The sequence below is a fragment of the Ammospiza nelsoni genome, chromosome 15 (genome assembly GCF_027579445.1).
Source record: "Ammospiza nelsoni isolate bAmmNel1 chromosome 15, bAmmNel1.pri, whole genome shotgun sequence".
Taxonomy (NCBI): Eukaryota; Metazoa; Chordata; class Aves; order Passeriformes; family Passerellidae; genus Ammospiza; species Ammospiza nelsoni.
In genome coordinates this window covers 892,397-906,409 of record NC_080647.1, presented here as the reverse complement: position 1 = coordinate 906,409, position 14,013 = coordinate 892,397, and the positions used below count along the sequence as shown (strand labels likewise).

The window sequence follows — 14,013 nt, the reverse complement described above, 5'->3', positions numbered from 1 at the left end:
GGCCCTATGAGCTCCCCGCATTTCAGATTGGGCTGGCTCTGTTCCCAAGGTCTGTGTGTGTTATTGACCCTCCCGTGCAGGCACAGGAGCTGTGGGCTTGGTTCTGATGCATGGAGCTCTCTCTGTAGATCAGGAGATCTGCTGAAGGATGTGCTCAGTGTGGGTAAGCACAGCCTGAGCTGCTGAATTATTGAGGCTGTTCTCAAAGCATGGCTCGTGTCCTCACAGAAGTGACTGAGGACAAAGAGTCGTAGGAAAATTGGCAAGAAGAAATCTCAATTAAAAATACATTGGCTGTGCAGTGAGGCTGGTGGATGTTTTGGGGAGGTTACCGTAAATTTATGGAGGCTTTTTAAAATTGTGGCTGTGTTTTCCTTTGTTCTTCTGAGGCTAAGTGAAACAGCAGCTAGAACAGGCTGTTTTGGGAGGTGCTGTTATTTTTGCAAGCTTTTTTTGTAAATCAGGTCGCCTTCTCTACAACTTTTATGATAAATGGAACAATACAGGAGCAATTAGACTTCAAACTATTCATGAGATTGAAGCCAAGTAATGTGATTTAATCTTTCTTTTGCATCTATTTAATGTAAGCTGTGCTTTCATTCAAGTGTTTGAGCTTTGTAGTTGTGTTGGTTTAGCAGATGATTTTTTTAAATGCCTGTGGTTTTTATTAGATCTGTTTTCTATGAGTTATTTGTGTTTACGTTGTGGCTTACAGTTATCTTCAGCAAACATGAAAGGAGGAGTTTTTTTTACTGGTTAGTTCTGGTTTTGGTGCTTTCTGGAGCTGTAGTAAATCAGATGCTGGTGGTTTTTTAGTTTTACTTCTGCTGCCGTTTTTTTTCTGGAAACAGGGCCAGAAGGTAGCACAGACACTTGCTTTCCATATGGGGGATATAATTAAAGGCTCTGTTTGCAGCTGCCCTAGAAATAGTCCTGTTGAGGTGGCTCCTTGTCAGCAGGGACTGCAGGGCACGGGTTCACCTCTCCTGTTGGACTCGGTCTAACTCCATTAATTTTTACCCAGGCTTGCTAATTTTTACCCAGGTTTGCAGCTTTTATCCGATGCCGTCTGGGTGCTGTGCGTGGTGCTGGATTGGTGGATTCCCAGAAAGTGGGGAGGGGTCCTGAGGAGGGGTCTGTCCCCGGGGCAGGTGGGAGGCTGTGCTGGGGAGGGACATTGCTGTGGGAGGGGGCGCACATGGAGAAGGGGAAGGGGGCACAAAGGGACAGGTGCCCAGACCGAGGCACAGAATTTGGGGACTGCTGAGCTCCTTCAGGAGCAGTCTGCTTTGGATGCCCTGCTGAGGGATTGGCTCTCTGGTTGGGCTTGGCGAGGCACCAGGGCAGTGGAGCAGGAGCTCTGCAGTGCAGCTTGGAGCATCGCAGGAGGCTCCTGCATCTGTGGGGCTGGTGCTCAGGGGGTGCCGACAGGATGGTGGCCCTGCTCAGAAACGCCTCCTTCCCTCCCTCCCTGCAGCTCCTGGTGGCTGCAGGGTCCCCTGGTGCTGCTGTGATCCCTGCCAGCTGCAGGGAGCTCCTCTGGGTGGCCGGGACAGGTACGGCAGTGGCTCTGTGGTCACCTACTGCAGGTGGCTCTGTGGTCACCCTCTGCATCCCCAGGCTTGGTGGGGAACACAGGGTGCCTTCCCTGGCTCTGTCCCCACTGCTGATCCCTACAGACAGCTCTGCTTCCCCCAGTGCTCACACAAACACCTCTGGCCCAGGGAGGTGAGAAAGTGCCAGGGAAAGGAATGCAATTGTTTATTTTCTTGAACAATCCTTTTGGCAGGCTTGGCTGTAAACAGCAGGAGAAACTCTGGCTTTTGCCTGCACCAGCTCACTCCAGCACTGTGAACTGTGGGCTGTGTAGAGCCCCACCAGGCAGCAAGCTGCTTCAATTGCATCCAAGTAATATTTTCTTTTTTTTTTTTTTTTTGCCATCAGAATTAAATTTTTTCATGAAAGGCAGTGGGAAAAAGTCGTGTAAATCCTCTCCGTGCTAATCTGCATATTTTATAATTTTCCCAAAAGCCTGGCAGTTATTCCCTAAATCTGCCTCTAAGTCTCTGTTCAGAGCTGTTATTAAGACGTAGCAATCCATTAACGACCCACGAGGGCTGGGCTGCTCCAAAGGGTGATAGCCTCGATGCTGAGCTCAGGCTCCCCTCCCGCTGCAGCCTGGGCTGTGCTCACCCTCTGGGGCTGGGCAGGATGGGCTGTGACCCTTCCAGCTCTGCTTGTGGGCAGCTGTGACACCGTGGGCGTGGAGGGAATGGGAATGAAATGCTGTGAGTGGTGGGAGGGCTGGCACGCACCATGGGGTTACAGTGCCACTGTCACCCTGGCGTTGCACTGGGTGTGAGGCGAGGCTGCAGGTGAACAACTGAGGGGCTTGGAGGGTGAGATCCCCCCTAGGAGCTGGTCCTGAACTTGTGTGGCTTGGTCAGCCCACACACCACACCTGGATCTGGGTTCTCCTCTGCTCTGGGGCTTCACATGCACCATGCTCTCCATGGCTAGTCAGGAGATCCTCGTGAACGCCTTTGGGGATCCTTGTGAACACTTTGGGGATCCTAGTGAACGCTTCTGGGGATCCTAGTGAGCACTTTGGGGATCCTAGTGAACACTTTTGGGGATCTTAGTGAATGCTTTTGGGGAATCCTAGTGAACACTTCTGGGGATCCTAGTGAACACTTTTGGGGATCCTAGTGAACACTTTGGGGAATCCTAGTGAACGCTTTTGGGGAATCCTAGTGAACGCTTTTGGGGAATCCTAGTGAACGCTTTTGGGGATCCTAGTGAACGCTTTTGGGGATCCTAGTGAACGCTTTTGGGGAATCCTAGTGAACACTTTTGGGGAATCCTAGTGAACACTTTTGGGGAATCCTAGTGAACACTTTTGGGGATCCTAGTGAACACTGTCCCAGCAGTGCTTTAGGCAGAACTCGCTGGTTTCCGTGCCAGGGTGAGAGTGGCAGACCCTGACCCTGCTCCTCCCCAGCGCCGTGCCAGCGGGCAGGGGAAGCTGTTCCTTCCTCCCTGAGCTGCAGGGATGCTCAGCAGGCACGCCTGGCTCCAGAGCCTGCTCGGGCACACGGTGGGACCAGCGTGGGGACGTCTGTCTCAGCTGCCTGGCACTGCTGTGGCGTGGACGGATGGCTCTGCCTCCTGCTCCTGGGGCTCAGCTTGGGCACGCCGTGGCTGGCACCTCCACAATGCAGCAGGTACATCAGGGAGCCTTTGTGGGTCTGGTTTGTGCTTTGAAGAGCTGCAGTTTGCTGCTGGTGTGGCTGGGCGTGGTGGCATTCCCCAGTTTGGGGGCTGGTGGAGATGGTCACTGGTGGGGTGCTGGTGTGGCTGGGCACGATGGCATTCCCCAGTTTGGAGCTGTGTGCCAGCCCTGCCCGGTTTGGGGGCTGGTGGAGCTGGTCACTGCTGGCTCTGTCAGGGTGCAGGGACATCGTGTGGGGCACGAGGATCCTCCTGCTCTGAGCGTCAGCCTCTGGAGCTGTGAGCATGGCTGTGGTGTCGGCACCCCTCCCCAGGTACAGGCATGGTGTAAAAATGCTTCCTTAGTTACAGGTGTGTGGGCATGGGTGGGAAACAGAGGAAGGGAAGAGCTGCTGCTTCCTTTGGGCAGATCCTGCTCCTGGTGCAGCAGGATCCATTCTGCTGTTATTGCTGCTCCAGATCCACTGGTTTTAACTGATTAAATTCTTGGGTTTGACCCTTTCCCCAAGCAGCAGATAGTCCCAGGCCTTCTGTCTTGGCCTTTTCTCCAGCTGGGCTTTGTTTGTACCTTTCCAAGCTGCCTGTGATGAGCCCTGTGGATGAGGGATGCTGAGCTGGATCCAGGGCACTCCTGCACATCTGTCTGCAGAGGCTGAGCCTGTGCTGGGCAGCTGGCTTGGGACAGGCATTGGGCAGTTCTGGCACCTGCTCTGGGGGGGTTTCAGTGTAAGCAAGTGTGGGATTGAGGATTAGTATGGCAAAGTGGAGTATGAGCAGTGTCTGCTGGTGTTTCAGCAGCCCTGCTGCCTGATAGTGCCCTCGAGCCGTAGACTGACAAATGTCTTCCCTGTTCATGTTTTAAAACTTGAAAACTGAACTCTAAGGAAATCTTACCCTGGTCTAACACCACTCCTTCCCCCTCACCCCTCTTTCTCCATTTGCTCTTTGTGGGTATTTTAAATTCACTGTGTAATTTTAAGTTCAGCATCACAAAATGCTTTGTGGTGCCCACCAGGTCTTCTCCTTGGCTGTGAGCATCTGTGGCAAGGACACTTTGTTAAGTGAAAGGGGGAACCTGGACAGAATGAAAAGCTGATATTTCAACTTGCACAGTTGCACAGTTCTGTTGTTTCTGAAAATAAAGTTTTCTGGTTCAGTGTGGAACTTGGGTGTGCCGATGGGGACAGAGCCCAGGGTGCTGCTCAGCCCCTGAGAGCTGCAGGGACCTGCCTGGCCTCACCTTTGTCACAGGCTGGGAAAGGCTTTAAAAGAAGCTACAAAAGTTGGAAATGCTGAAGGGTTACATTGAAATAGAGGAGCTCCAGTGCTTGTGGTGCATTCAGGTACTGTTCACTGTGTGTTAACACCCTCTCTTCGGCCAGGGGGTCTGTCTGTGCTTTGCAGGTGCTGTCACTGCCCAAGAGGTGGCTGGGCTCTGCTGAGCCCCGTGCTGCTCCCAGGTGTTTTTGGCTTTGTGCAGGGCTGTGTTCTCCTGCAGGCAGCCCTGTTCCCTGCCGAGGTTATTCTGCTGCAGCTCCCTCATCCTGCTGCTGAGCACTGGGGCTGTCAGCAGCCCCCATGACGTGACGCTGACAGTCACTTGTGACATCTCATTCTGCTTTAAATTAAACCCCCGGCAGGCCCAGCTGGCTCCCCAGCACCGTGTGTGTCATCTCGGGGAGTTTGTGCTGTGAAGCTGTCTGCTTCATCGTTCGTGATTTTAGCTGAGGTTTTTAAATAGCAGAAGCAGACCCTTCTGGTTTGTGAGCTGAGCACTAAATCTGTTTGTGCCAGTGTGGTGGTGAGACATCCTGCATGGGTTTGAGGGTTGGGCAGAAGAGTGAGCGTAAGGGAGGGTGCAGTTGGCATCTTCCTCATGCAGTGAATAAACCCAGAGCAGAAGGGTTCTCCAGGTCGGGACTAGGGAGAGATGTATAGATGCTAAATTATGTTCCTAATGCCTTGAAGTGCTTGATAAAGACAAGTTCTCCTTCAAGAAGGAAAAACAACCTGGCGCAGGCTGCAGATGCAGGCAGCAGCAGTGCAGTGACCTGTCCTGGTGGGGTGTAGGGTGGGCTGTGCTCCTGAGCTGATGCCTGAGCAAAGCTGTGTTCCAGGCTCAGCATGTCCTTGATTTTGGTAAATGACCTTACTCTTCTTCATCCTCTGTGCTTTGGCTGGGGCAGTGAGGTGAATTTCTGAGTTCCAGCTGCCTTATTTGCAGTGAGCAGTGCAGTGTGCTGAGGAGCTGGAGCCTGTGAATGCAGATGTTTGGATTCTTTGGGGCTCACAGCTCTCTCTCTTTGCTGCCCACAGTGTGCTGGGGAGGAGAAGCTGTGAATACAAATGTTTGGGGCTCACAGCTGTCTCTCTTTGCCCTGCAGTGTGCTGGGGAGGAGAGGCTGTGAATACAGATGTTTGGGGTTCACAGCTGTCTCTCTTTGCTGCCCACAGTGTGCTGGGGAGGAGAGGCTGTGAATACAGATGTTTGGGACTCACAGCTGTCTCTCTTTGCTGCCCACAGTGTGCTGGGGAGGAGAAGCTGGTTTTACACAGATGTTTGGGGCTCACAGCTGTCTCTCTTTGCCCTGCAGTGTGCTGGGGAGGAGAAGCGGGTGGGCACGCGCACCGTGCTGGTCGGGCACCGGCCCGTGGCGGACACCGAGGCGTACGTGGCACAGAAGTTCTGTGACAACAGGATTGTCTCCTCCAAGGTGAGCCCCCTGCCCGCCCAGGGCACCCTCGCTCAGCCTGGGTGCTCCCCCTGGTTTGCCCTGGTGCTGGGTTTGGAAACTGGGAGAGCCTGAGTTCCTCCAGGATGGAGGCAAAGGTGCCCCTGCAGGTGCAGCAGCCCTGGCACGGCCCTGGCACGCAGCTCCAGCTCTCTCTGGGGATTTCTTTTGCCAGTGGAGATGTGGACAAGTTCCTTTCTTGTAGGCTGGGTAAGAGCAAAACGTGGACACGTTGATTTTGTGGGGTTGGGGATTTTTTTGGTGTGTTTTTTAAAGTTTTCTCACATCCCCTTTGGGAAGAAAAGAACAGGTGTATAATACAGCATGAGATAACAGCAGCTCAAATTTTATTTTATAAAGGGCATTACTTTATAAAGGGACTTAAAAATATGATTCCCTCTTTTTTTTATTTTATTCTGTAGGATTTTTCTTTCTTGAGATAGGACAAAAATAACCATGCTCTGTTTATCCCTTTGGATGGAAGGGGGGGAAACATTCATATGGTATTAATGCAGCTTTTGTTTATGGTGGAGAACTGTGATGACACCCATCTGCCTTCTGCTTAGCTTTTCTCCATGACATTCATGAAGCTATTTCGAAAGATTTGAAGCCAATTGGAGTAAAATATCAAACAAGTGGCATTCCATATTGTCAACACAGCTGGATTTGTATGCCAGTGCTCAGCATTGCTGACGCTCAGCGTGCACTCAGGCTTCAGTTTTGCTGTACTTGAGCTGCAGAGGGGTTTTTCCCTCGCCTTTGTTTCTTTGTACATCTTGGATCTTATCAGTTTTTGTATGTCTGGGTTTATTTTTGGGAAGAGCTTTCAGTCTGTTTAGCTGGTGCAGCGTTGCCATTGATGTTTGCTGGCACGCAGAGGGGCCTGAGTGAGGACACCTTCCCCCAGCTCAGCTCCCTCACTGACAAATGGTTTGCTTTAGCACTAATTTTGGTTCTTCCTTGATTTATTTTTGAATGTTATGTCCTTGTTCTTTTTCCCTTTTATATTTGCTAGGCCTGGGACCTGTCCAGTCTCTTTTATAATTAAGTGGGCATTAGTCTTGAGACTTGACTGTTTATTTTTTTTTATTCCAGACAGACGGAAAGATAGATATGAGACCCATTATTTTCCATGTTGTTCTTAAATTCTGCATGCTTTCCAAAGTAAATGATTCAGCAGCCTTCTTAAAATTATAATGAAGCACAACATAATACTGAATTTGTACGGGCAAGCATGGCTACTTTTTTTTTTTAACAAAACATCTCTGAGATAGTTTTGGGAATTTGGAAAAAATGTGTGCACTTTGGGCTATGTTGTAATGAAGTCACCTTTGTTCAAATGCCTTTTTAGATGTTGTCTCACTGTGAGCCACCTCTGACTGTTCAGTGTTCCAGCAGAGAGCTGGAGCTGGAACTTGGAGCAGGAATTTGGTGGGATCTCGGCCCCAGCTGCACTGTGGGAATTGTGAATTTCATGTAACCTCAGCCCCAGCTGCGCTGTGCTCCTGGTTTTGGCTCTGGGGCTGTGCTCCCCTGCCATGCCAGAGCAGAGCTGCTCTCCCTGTGCGCTGCCCATCCCGCTGTGGCTCTGCTGCCAGCCTGGCTCTGTCTCAGTGCCCTCTCTCCCCACAGTACACCCTCTGGAACTTCCTCCCCAAGAACCTTTTCGAGCAGTTTCGAAGAATTGCCAACTTCTACTTCCTCATCATCTTCCTCGTGCAGGTAAGAGCTTCGAGGCTGAGCGTGAGTTTGGTTTGGGCTTAACTGATGTTAAACACGGCTTGAACAAGAGCTGAGCTTTAGAAATGTTTGTGCTTATAAGAAGTTTGGAAATTTTGAACTTGGAGGCTGTTATAATTCTGCCACACCATCCAAGGCATCAAAATAATTAAAATATCTGGGCCTGAGATGGGCTTTGAGTGACTGCTGAAACACTGAAAAACCATCTTAATTCTAACTGTTAAGATCATTCAGCCACTGAAAATACAGTTGATGCTACACAATTAAGATCTGTTTTTTGTCACCATTACTACTTCTGTTTCTTATCTCTATATTTCCCCAAGTGGTATGATATTTTTGTGTCTCAGATATCATGAGTTTCAAGGCAAGCAGGAGAGATAGGATGTACTCAGTAAAATTCAGAAAATGCATAGGATGAGTTTTGGAAGCTTGAGGAAGTTGCTCTGCCTGGGCAAAGCAGCAGATTTATTCCAGACACAGGGATGAGTGCCTGAATGCTGTGCTGTGCAGGGAGGGCTCTGGTTCCCAGCCCTGGCTGTGCAGGAGCAGGGTTCCCAGCCCTGGCTGTGTGTGGCTCTGCTGGCAGTGTGACACGAAAGGCCAATTTGCTCTGGCGTCAGCTGGCTTGCCTCCATCTCCTCATTGCGCTGGCATTGCTCCACTTTGTCAGACCCAATTTGTAATTTGCCTTGAACTGAAGCGATACCCTGGAGTCAGGATGTCCTCTTTGTGTAGCTGGCCACTTAGTGACGTGCTATTACATTTTATCTATTGACCCTCTGGCTGTGGAGAGCAGGGAGTATTCCTGATTATAGCCACAAACTGGGTTTGTCTCGCTGCTTGCACGTTTCAGGCACAGGTGAGAGAAGAGCCTGCTGCTCCTCCTGGCCTTCATTCTGTGAACACCTCTAAAATCAGGAAGCAGCCTTGTGGTGGATTAGAGAACACACAAACCCAGCTGAGCAGAGCCCAGCCCTGATCCTGGCTGCTGCACAGAGCAGCCCCTGGCCCAGGTGCTTGTCATGCTGAGACGTCCCCTGCCTCAAAAAGGCACTCAGGGCCACTCTGTGCATTTGCAGTACCAAGGGTTATCCCTTGGAAAATGCCACCTGCGTCTTGCATGTCCGTGCTTCTATTTAAATGTCTGTAAGTTACTGGGGTTGTCCCCCCTGGGTGCTGCATGGGGACTGAGGTGTCCAGTGCTGGAGGAATTACCTGAGGCATCTGCCCTACCTGTGTGAAACATTTAATCAAACCTTCTGTTTCTCTGTGGCTGCAGATCCAGCTCTTTGTGAGACAGAGTGGTGCATTCAGCATAAAACACTGCACACAAACAGTGCAAATCCCTTTGGTTCATGTGTTCCAGCTCTCACAGGAGCCTGCAGGGAATCTCCTGGTGGAAGGGGCTGGCCTGGATGAGCACACCCAGTGTGTGTGTAGGCAGACCAGGCTGGTGGCAATAAGCTGTTTTAGGAATCTACCGAGAGTCGCTTTGAGGAGGAGAGTGGAGATAACTTTTGGAGTGTGGTCCTTAGTGTCCTAAGGAATCTCCCAAGAAGAAATTATTAAGTAACAAGAGGACTTTGTCGCTTTTAAGTGGATTCAAATTAAGCTGTTGAAGTCCTGAACCAGTCCAAAAATAGTTTCAGGGGAGTCTGTCTTTCTCCTGGCTTGTTGCTTGTGTGTCCCTCAGCTTTTCACCAGCCACAAAGGGGAAGAGTAGTGTCCGGCCATGGGGCTTTTGCAGGGAGTCCAAACTCTAAATACATATATGAGTTATTCCAGACACTTAATCTGATATTGTCCTCCTATATCTGTGTGTACAGAAATTGTGCTTTTTAATACAAATACATACAACTATAACTTGTCCAGAGCAGGAAGCTCTCCTGCTGGGCAGCAGGAGGTCCTCTCCTTTCTCTTCTCAGAAAGCCAAAGCTCTTCTTGGATTCCCAAGACCTGTCCAGTTTTTGCAGGATAACTTTTGGCTAACTGGCCTAAGCTCCATGGTACTGCCCTGGTGAGTGGCCATCACTGCTGTGTGCAGTGTCTGTGTGACACTTGGCACTGTCCTCACTCAGAGCTGTTCCTCCACATTGGGTTTCCACCAGACTTTCTGCTTGGGAACACCTTACACCCATTTGAGTGAGCCAGGGCTTTGTGTACCTGGAAATGCTTTTGGTGTTTATCTTGGTTCGCTCTCCTGCTGCTTAACTCCTCTGCCATTTATCTGGCTGCTGCTTGTGGTGTCTCTCTTCCACTTCAGAATCTTCTGGCTTTTCTCTCTGGGTTCAGTAGGGCAGGGTAATATTGCAGTGCACAGCATTTCATAGTCAAAAATGTCCACGTAGGTGATAAGAGGAGTTCTGTCCTTAGCACAGCTTTTTACAGGCAGCCTGAAACAATAAATACCCAAATGCTGCTGTTGTGTGAGCGTGCTGGGGAAGCACAAACAAGAGACAAAGGCCCTTTGTGGGCACACAAAGCCTTTCTGCTGAGCTCCCCTGTCCCTTTCATCAGAGCCCCTGGTGCTCCCAGTCTCCCCAGGAGCAGCAGGGAAATGAGCAGGCTGTGGTGTGTTGGGAAGGTGGGAAGGGCTCCCTGCCCCTTGGGAACCATTTCACCCTTTGGGCCCTGTCAGAGGGAGCAGCAGTTCCCACAGCCTGGGGGTTTCACTGCTGATCAGAGGTTTGGGCTGTGCCTGGAGCTGCTGCAGTGAGCTCAGCAGGATCCAGCTGTGCCCCAGGCCCCTCTGTGGTGCCCACAGTGTGCTCTGAGCTCCACTCGGAGAGCTTAAACACAAAGCCTGCATTTCTGGTTTGCTTAAATATTCATGTTCTGTTCTGCAGTGTATTTCACAGGTAATTTGGGCTGATGGCTGTTATTTTTAGCCTCCCAGTGTCAGTGGTTCAGGATGACTGGTGCTGCTCTTCCTTGCCTTTCTCCTGTGCTGGGCTCTGAGCTGCCCTCAGTGGGATCAGCACCCTTTTCCCCCATCAGCAGAGGTTTGGTTTTATCTGCAGCCTGAAACCCAGGGCTCAGCAGTCCATTTTTGTCCTGCAGGTGATAGTGGACACCCCAACCAGCCCGGTGACCAGTGGCCTCCCGCTCTTCTTTGTCATCACTGTCACAGCTATCAAACAGGTACAGCTGTCACTGTGGGGGAGATGCTCTGTGAGACAGGCACAGAAATGTGTATTTAAATATGCTCAGAGGCCACCAACGTGTGCTGGTAGGTTTGGTGCCCCCTTTAGAGGGTGATTTGGGCGCTGGTGCTTTCCAGGAGAGGCTGCACTTTGGGTGTGGGGTTGGTGTCTCCAGTTCTAGCAATGGAAAGCATCCCTGTGCTGTTGAAAGCAGGCCAGGAGGGTCAGTAAGCTTTCTGCTGTAGGCCTGGTGTTGCAGGAATGTTTTTCCTTTTCTTGGAAACGCTCCCTGAGTCCTTGCAGAGACGTGCTCCAAATACACCCACGCTCTGCTCCGTGTGGGGAGGTGGGAAGGACAGGTTCTGCTCAGCCCCTCACCAGTCCTGCAAACGTGTGCTCCTCATCTCCTGGCAGTGCTGAAAGACCTTTTGCCTCCCATCACAGGCACACATGCCATTTAAAATTTCCTGAGTGAATAATAAAGAAAGAAGTTTCATCTACGGGGGCTGGAAAGGGAGAGGTAGAATAAAATCTCTCTGCCTCAGATCTCAATGCTCATTCCTCCAGTGAAGGCTGAAGAGGAAGAGCCTCATCCTGCGTTACCATAGGAAGGAGTTGCAGGCTGCTGAGTGTATTATTCATATTGTCAGTCTGTTCTTACCACAGCTCAGAATAATAGAAATGTGTTACAGTAGTTCAGCTGCTTGTTGCATGCCCCGCATATAGATTATTTTTGTGTTATTTTAATCTGTTCTGAATCTGTCAAATATGCATATGGAGGTTTTCTAAATGAATTGATTCAGTCTGAGCTGCTCTGGTTGGTGTTTTGTCAGGCATGAAGGAGGTCTGAGGACAGTTGCCTTATTCATTGTTTCCACGTGTCCCTGTGATCCTCACTCCTCCTTTTCATTAGTTTACTCACTTGGTAAGGGGTTTGTGCTGCCTGTGTCTGTGCTGTAGGGGTACGAGGACTGGCTGAGGCACAGAGCTGACAACGAGGTGAACAAAAGCAACGTCTTTGTCGTGGAAAATGCAAAGCAAGTGCGGAAAGAGAGTGAAAAAATCAAGGTAACCGTTACCTGAGAACCTGTGTGTGGCTCTCACTGAGGCTGATGGCAGCACAGAGCTGTGCTGAGGGGACAGGGCAGGGGAGGAGGGCTGTCCTGGGTCAGAGCTGCCCCAACTTGCTCACTTTGAGCTGAGATGCTCCAGAGCTGCTCCCAGTGAAGGAGTGAGGCTGCCTTTGATTTCTTTTGAAAAGCTGTCTCACAAAAGCTGTACCGGGCTGACAGGTGACACATCTGTCAGCATTTTGCACTTCTCCAGGACAGGCAGTCCTCTTCTATTTCCTGCTCTCCCAAGGACACCAGGAAAGTACACTTGGCTTTGATGTTAATTTATCACAGCGCACTCCAGGCAAGTACAGTCTCTTGCTCCTTCAGGATTTAGCAGAGGAATAAACACTGGCTGTGCCCCGTGGGTGCTCTGAGTCAGTGCAGGGCTGGGTGACCCTTCAGGCTCTGGAGTGATGGTCAGGGATCTGTGCACCCCCTGGACCCCAGCTTGCCTTTGAGAGAAGCTGAATCACACTCACCTAAAAACACCTGAGAGGGCTGTTCATGTGAGTGCTTCCTTTCTCCTAGGTTGGAGACATCGTGGAAGTGAAAGCAGATGAGACCTTCCCCTGTGATTTGATATTTCTGGCCTCCAGCAGCACTGATGGCACCTGCTATGTCACCACAGCGAGCCTGGACGGCGAGTCCAACTTCAAGGTCAGGGCTGGGAGGGCAGCTGGAGCTGGGCACCTGGGCATGGCCCTGCTGGGGCTGTGTGGGCAGCTGGAGCTGGGCACCTGGGCATGGCCCTGCTGGAGCTGTGTGGGCAGCTGGTGCTGGGTAGCTGGGCATGGCCCTGCTGGGGCTGTGTGGGCAGCTGGAGCTGGGCACCTGGGCATGGCCCTGCTGGGGCTGGGCTGGGCTGGGGGCTGCTGCATGGAGCCTGTCCCTGTGGCTGCCTGGCTCTCCAGCAGCTCCTGCCCTTGTCTGCCTCCAGGGTGTCGGCAGTGAGCCCTGGGGCATGGGTTGTTTGGGGGATGGACTGCTCTGTTTGTTTTCACCAGCATGAGAAAAGCATTGCTTCTGGGATTTTTCCTCCCTTTCCCTGGAGCAAGCAGTGAAAGTTAATACTAGTCCTGCTCAGGATGAGTATCTCCAGTTTATTTTCTTTCTTTCTGTATCTCCCCTTCTCTAAACTAGGGAAAGAAACAACAACAAAGAGCTTATATACGTCAGAAGACATAAATGTTTGGTTTCATTTGAGTTTGATAAATATTTGTATAAGTATAATGCAGACTATAATAATATTATAACAATATAATAAGTATATGATAAATACACAGACACTAGCAGCTGCAGCAGTGGGACTGGAAGATGCTTGACCATGACATGATTCATTCCAGCACACTGTGAAGTCAGTGGGAGCACCACTGTGGAGCTGATGTGCTGTTCTGGGATTTGTGGCTCCTCTCCATGGGTGGCTGCTGGCTGGTGCTGGATAACCTGAGTGGGAGCTGTGGCACAGTGCTGGCTCCACTAGTGAGGAGGAGCTGGAGCTTTGAAGTGCCTTGAGGCTAGAAATAGCTAACCATGTCAAAGGCTGTTGCTTATTTGTGTCAGGTGTGATATATGCATCAGTTCACATTACTTGTGCAGTCTTGGCTCTTACCAACTTGTGAGCCTGGAGATGTGATGCTGAGTTTCTAGATCAAGCACTGTGCTGTTTTTTTCTTGGTTTGTGGATTCCTGTAGGTGACTGGGAGCTGTCTCCTGTTTCATGAGGAGGGAAAGATGAGTTTGAAGGGGGAGAGGGAATAGAAAAGCCAGCTCTGTTTGGGGAAATAGATCTAACATCAGGAACCAGGGTTTGCTGTAAAAGGGGAGTGAGGGAAGCACATTTGAGTAATCACCAAACCTCATCTGCAGGGGTACCTGCTGCCTTCCTGCTGGGGATTTTTCTGGGATTTGGAGCATATCAGGTTGAGGTATGGGAAAGGTGCCTGATTGAGTGAAACTGGAATAGAAATGTACAAGAGATTTGGTCAGGGCTCTGTCTTTGAAGCACAAATCTTTGGCCATATGTTAGCTAACAGAACATGTGTTTTCTAAATG

General features: G+C 50.6%; 1 protein-coding gene across 3 annotated transcripts in view; it reads left to right on the top strand.

The window, feature by feature from the left end:
- ATP11C (ATPase phospholipid transporting 11C) overlaps window positions 1-14,013 on the top strand; it is a 55,461-nt gene that overhangs the window by 11,837 nt on the left and 29,611 nt on the right. For all 3 annotated transcript variants that reach the window (XM_059482706.1, XM_059482707.1, XM_059482708.1), the window contains exons 2-6: window positions 5,826-5,945; window positions 7,596-7,685; window positions 10,764-10,844; window positions 11,807-11,914; window positions 12,490-12,618. In XM_059482706.1, the coding sequence (XP_059338689.1) occupies window positions 5,826-5,945; window positions 7,596-7,685; window positions 10,764-10,844; window positions 11,807-11,914; window positions 12,490-12,618 (528 nt within the window). The remainder of the gene's footprint in view (window positions 1-5,825; window positions 5,946-7,595; window positions 7,686-10,763; window positions 10,845-11,806; window positions 11,915-12,489; window positions 12,619-14,013) is intronic.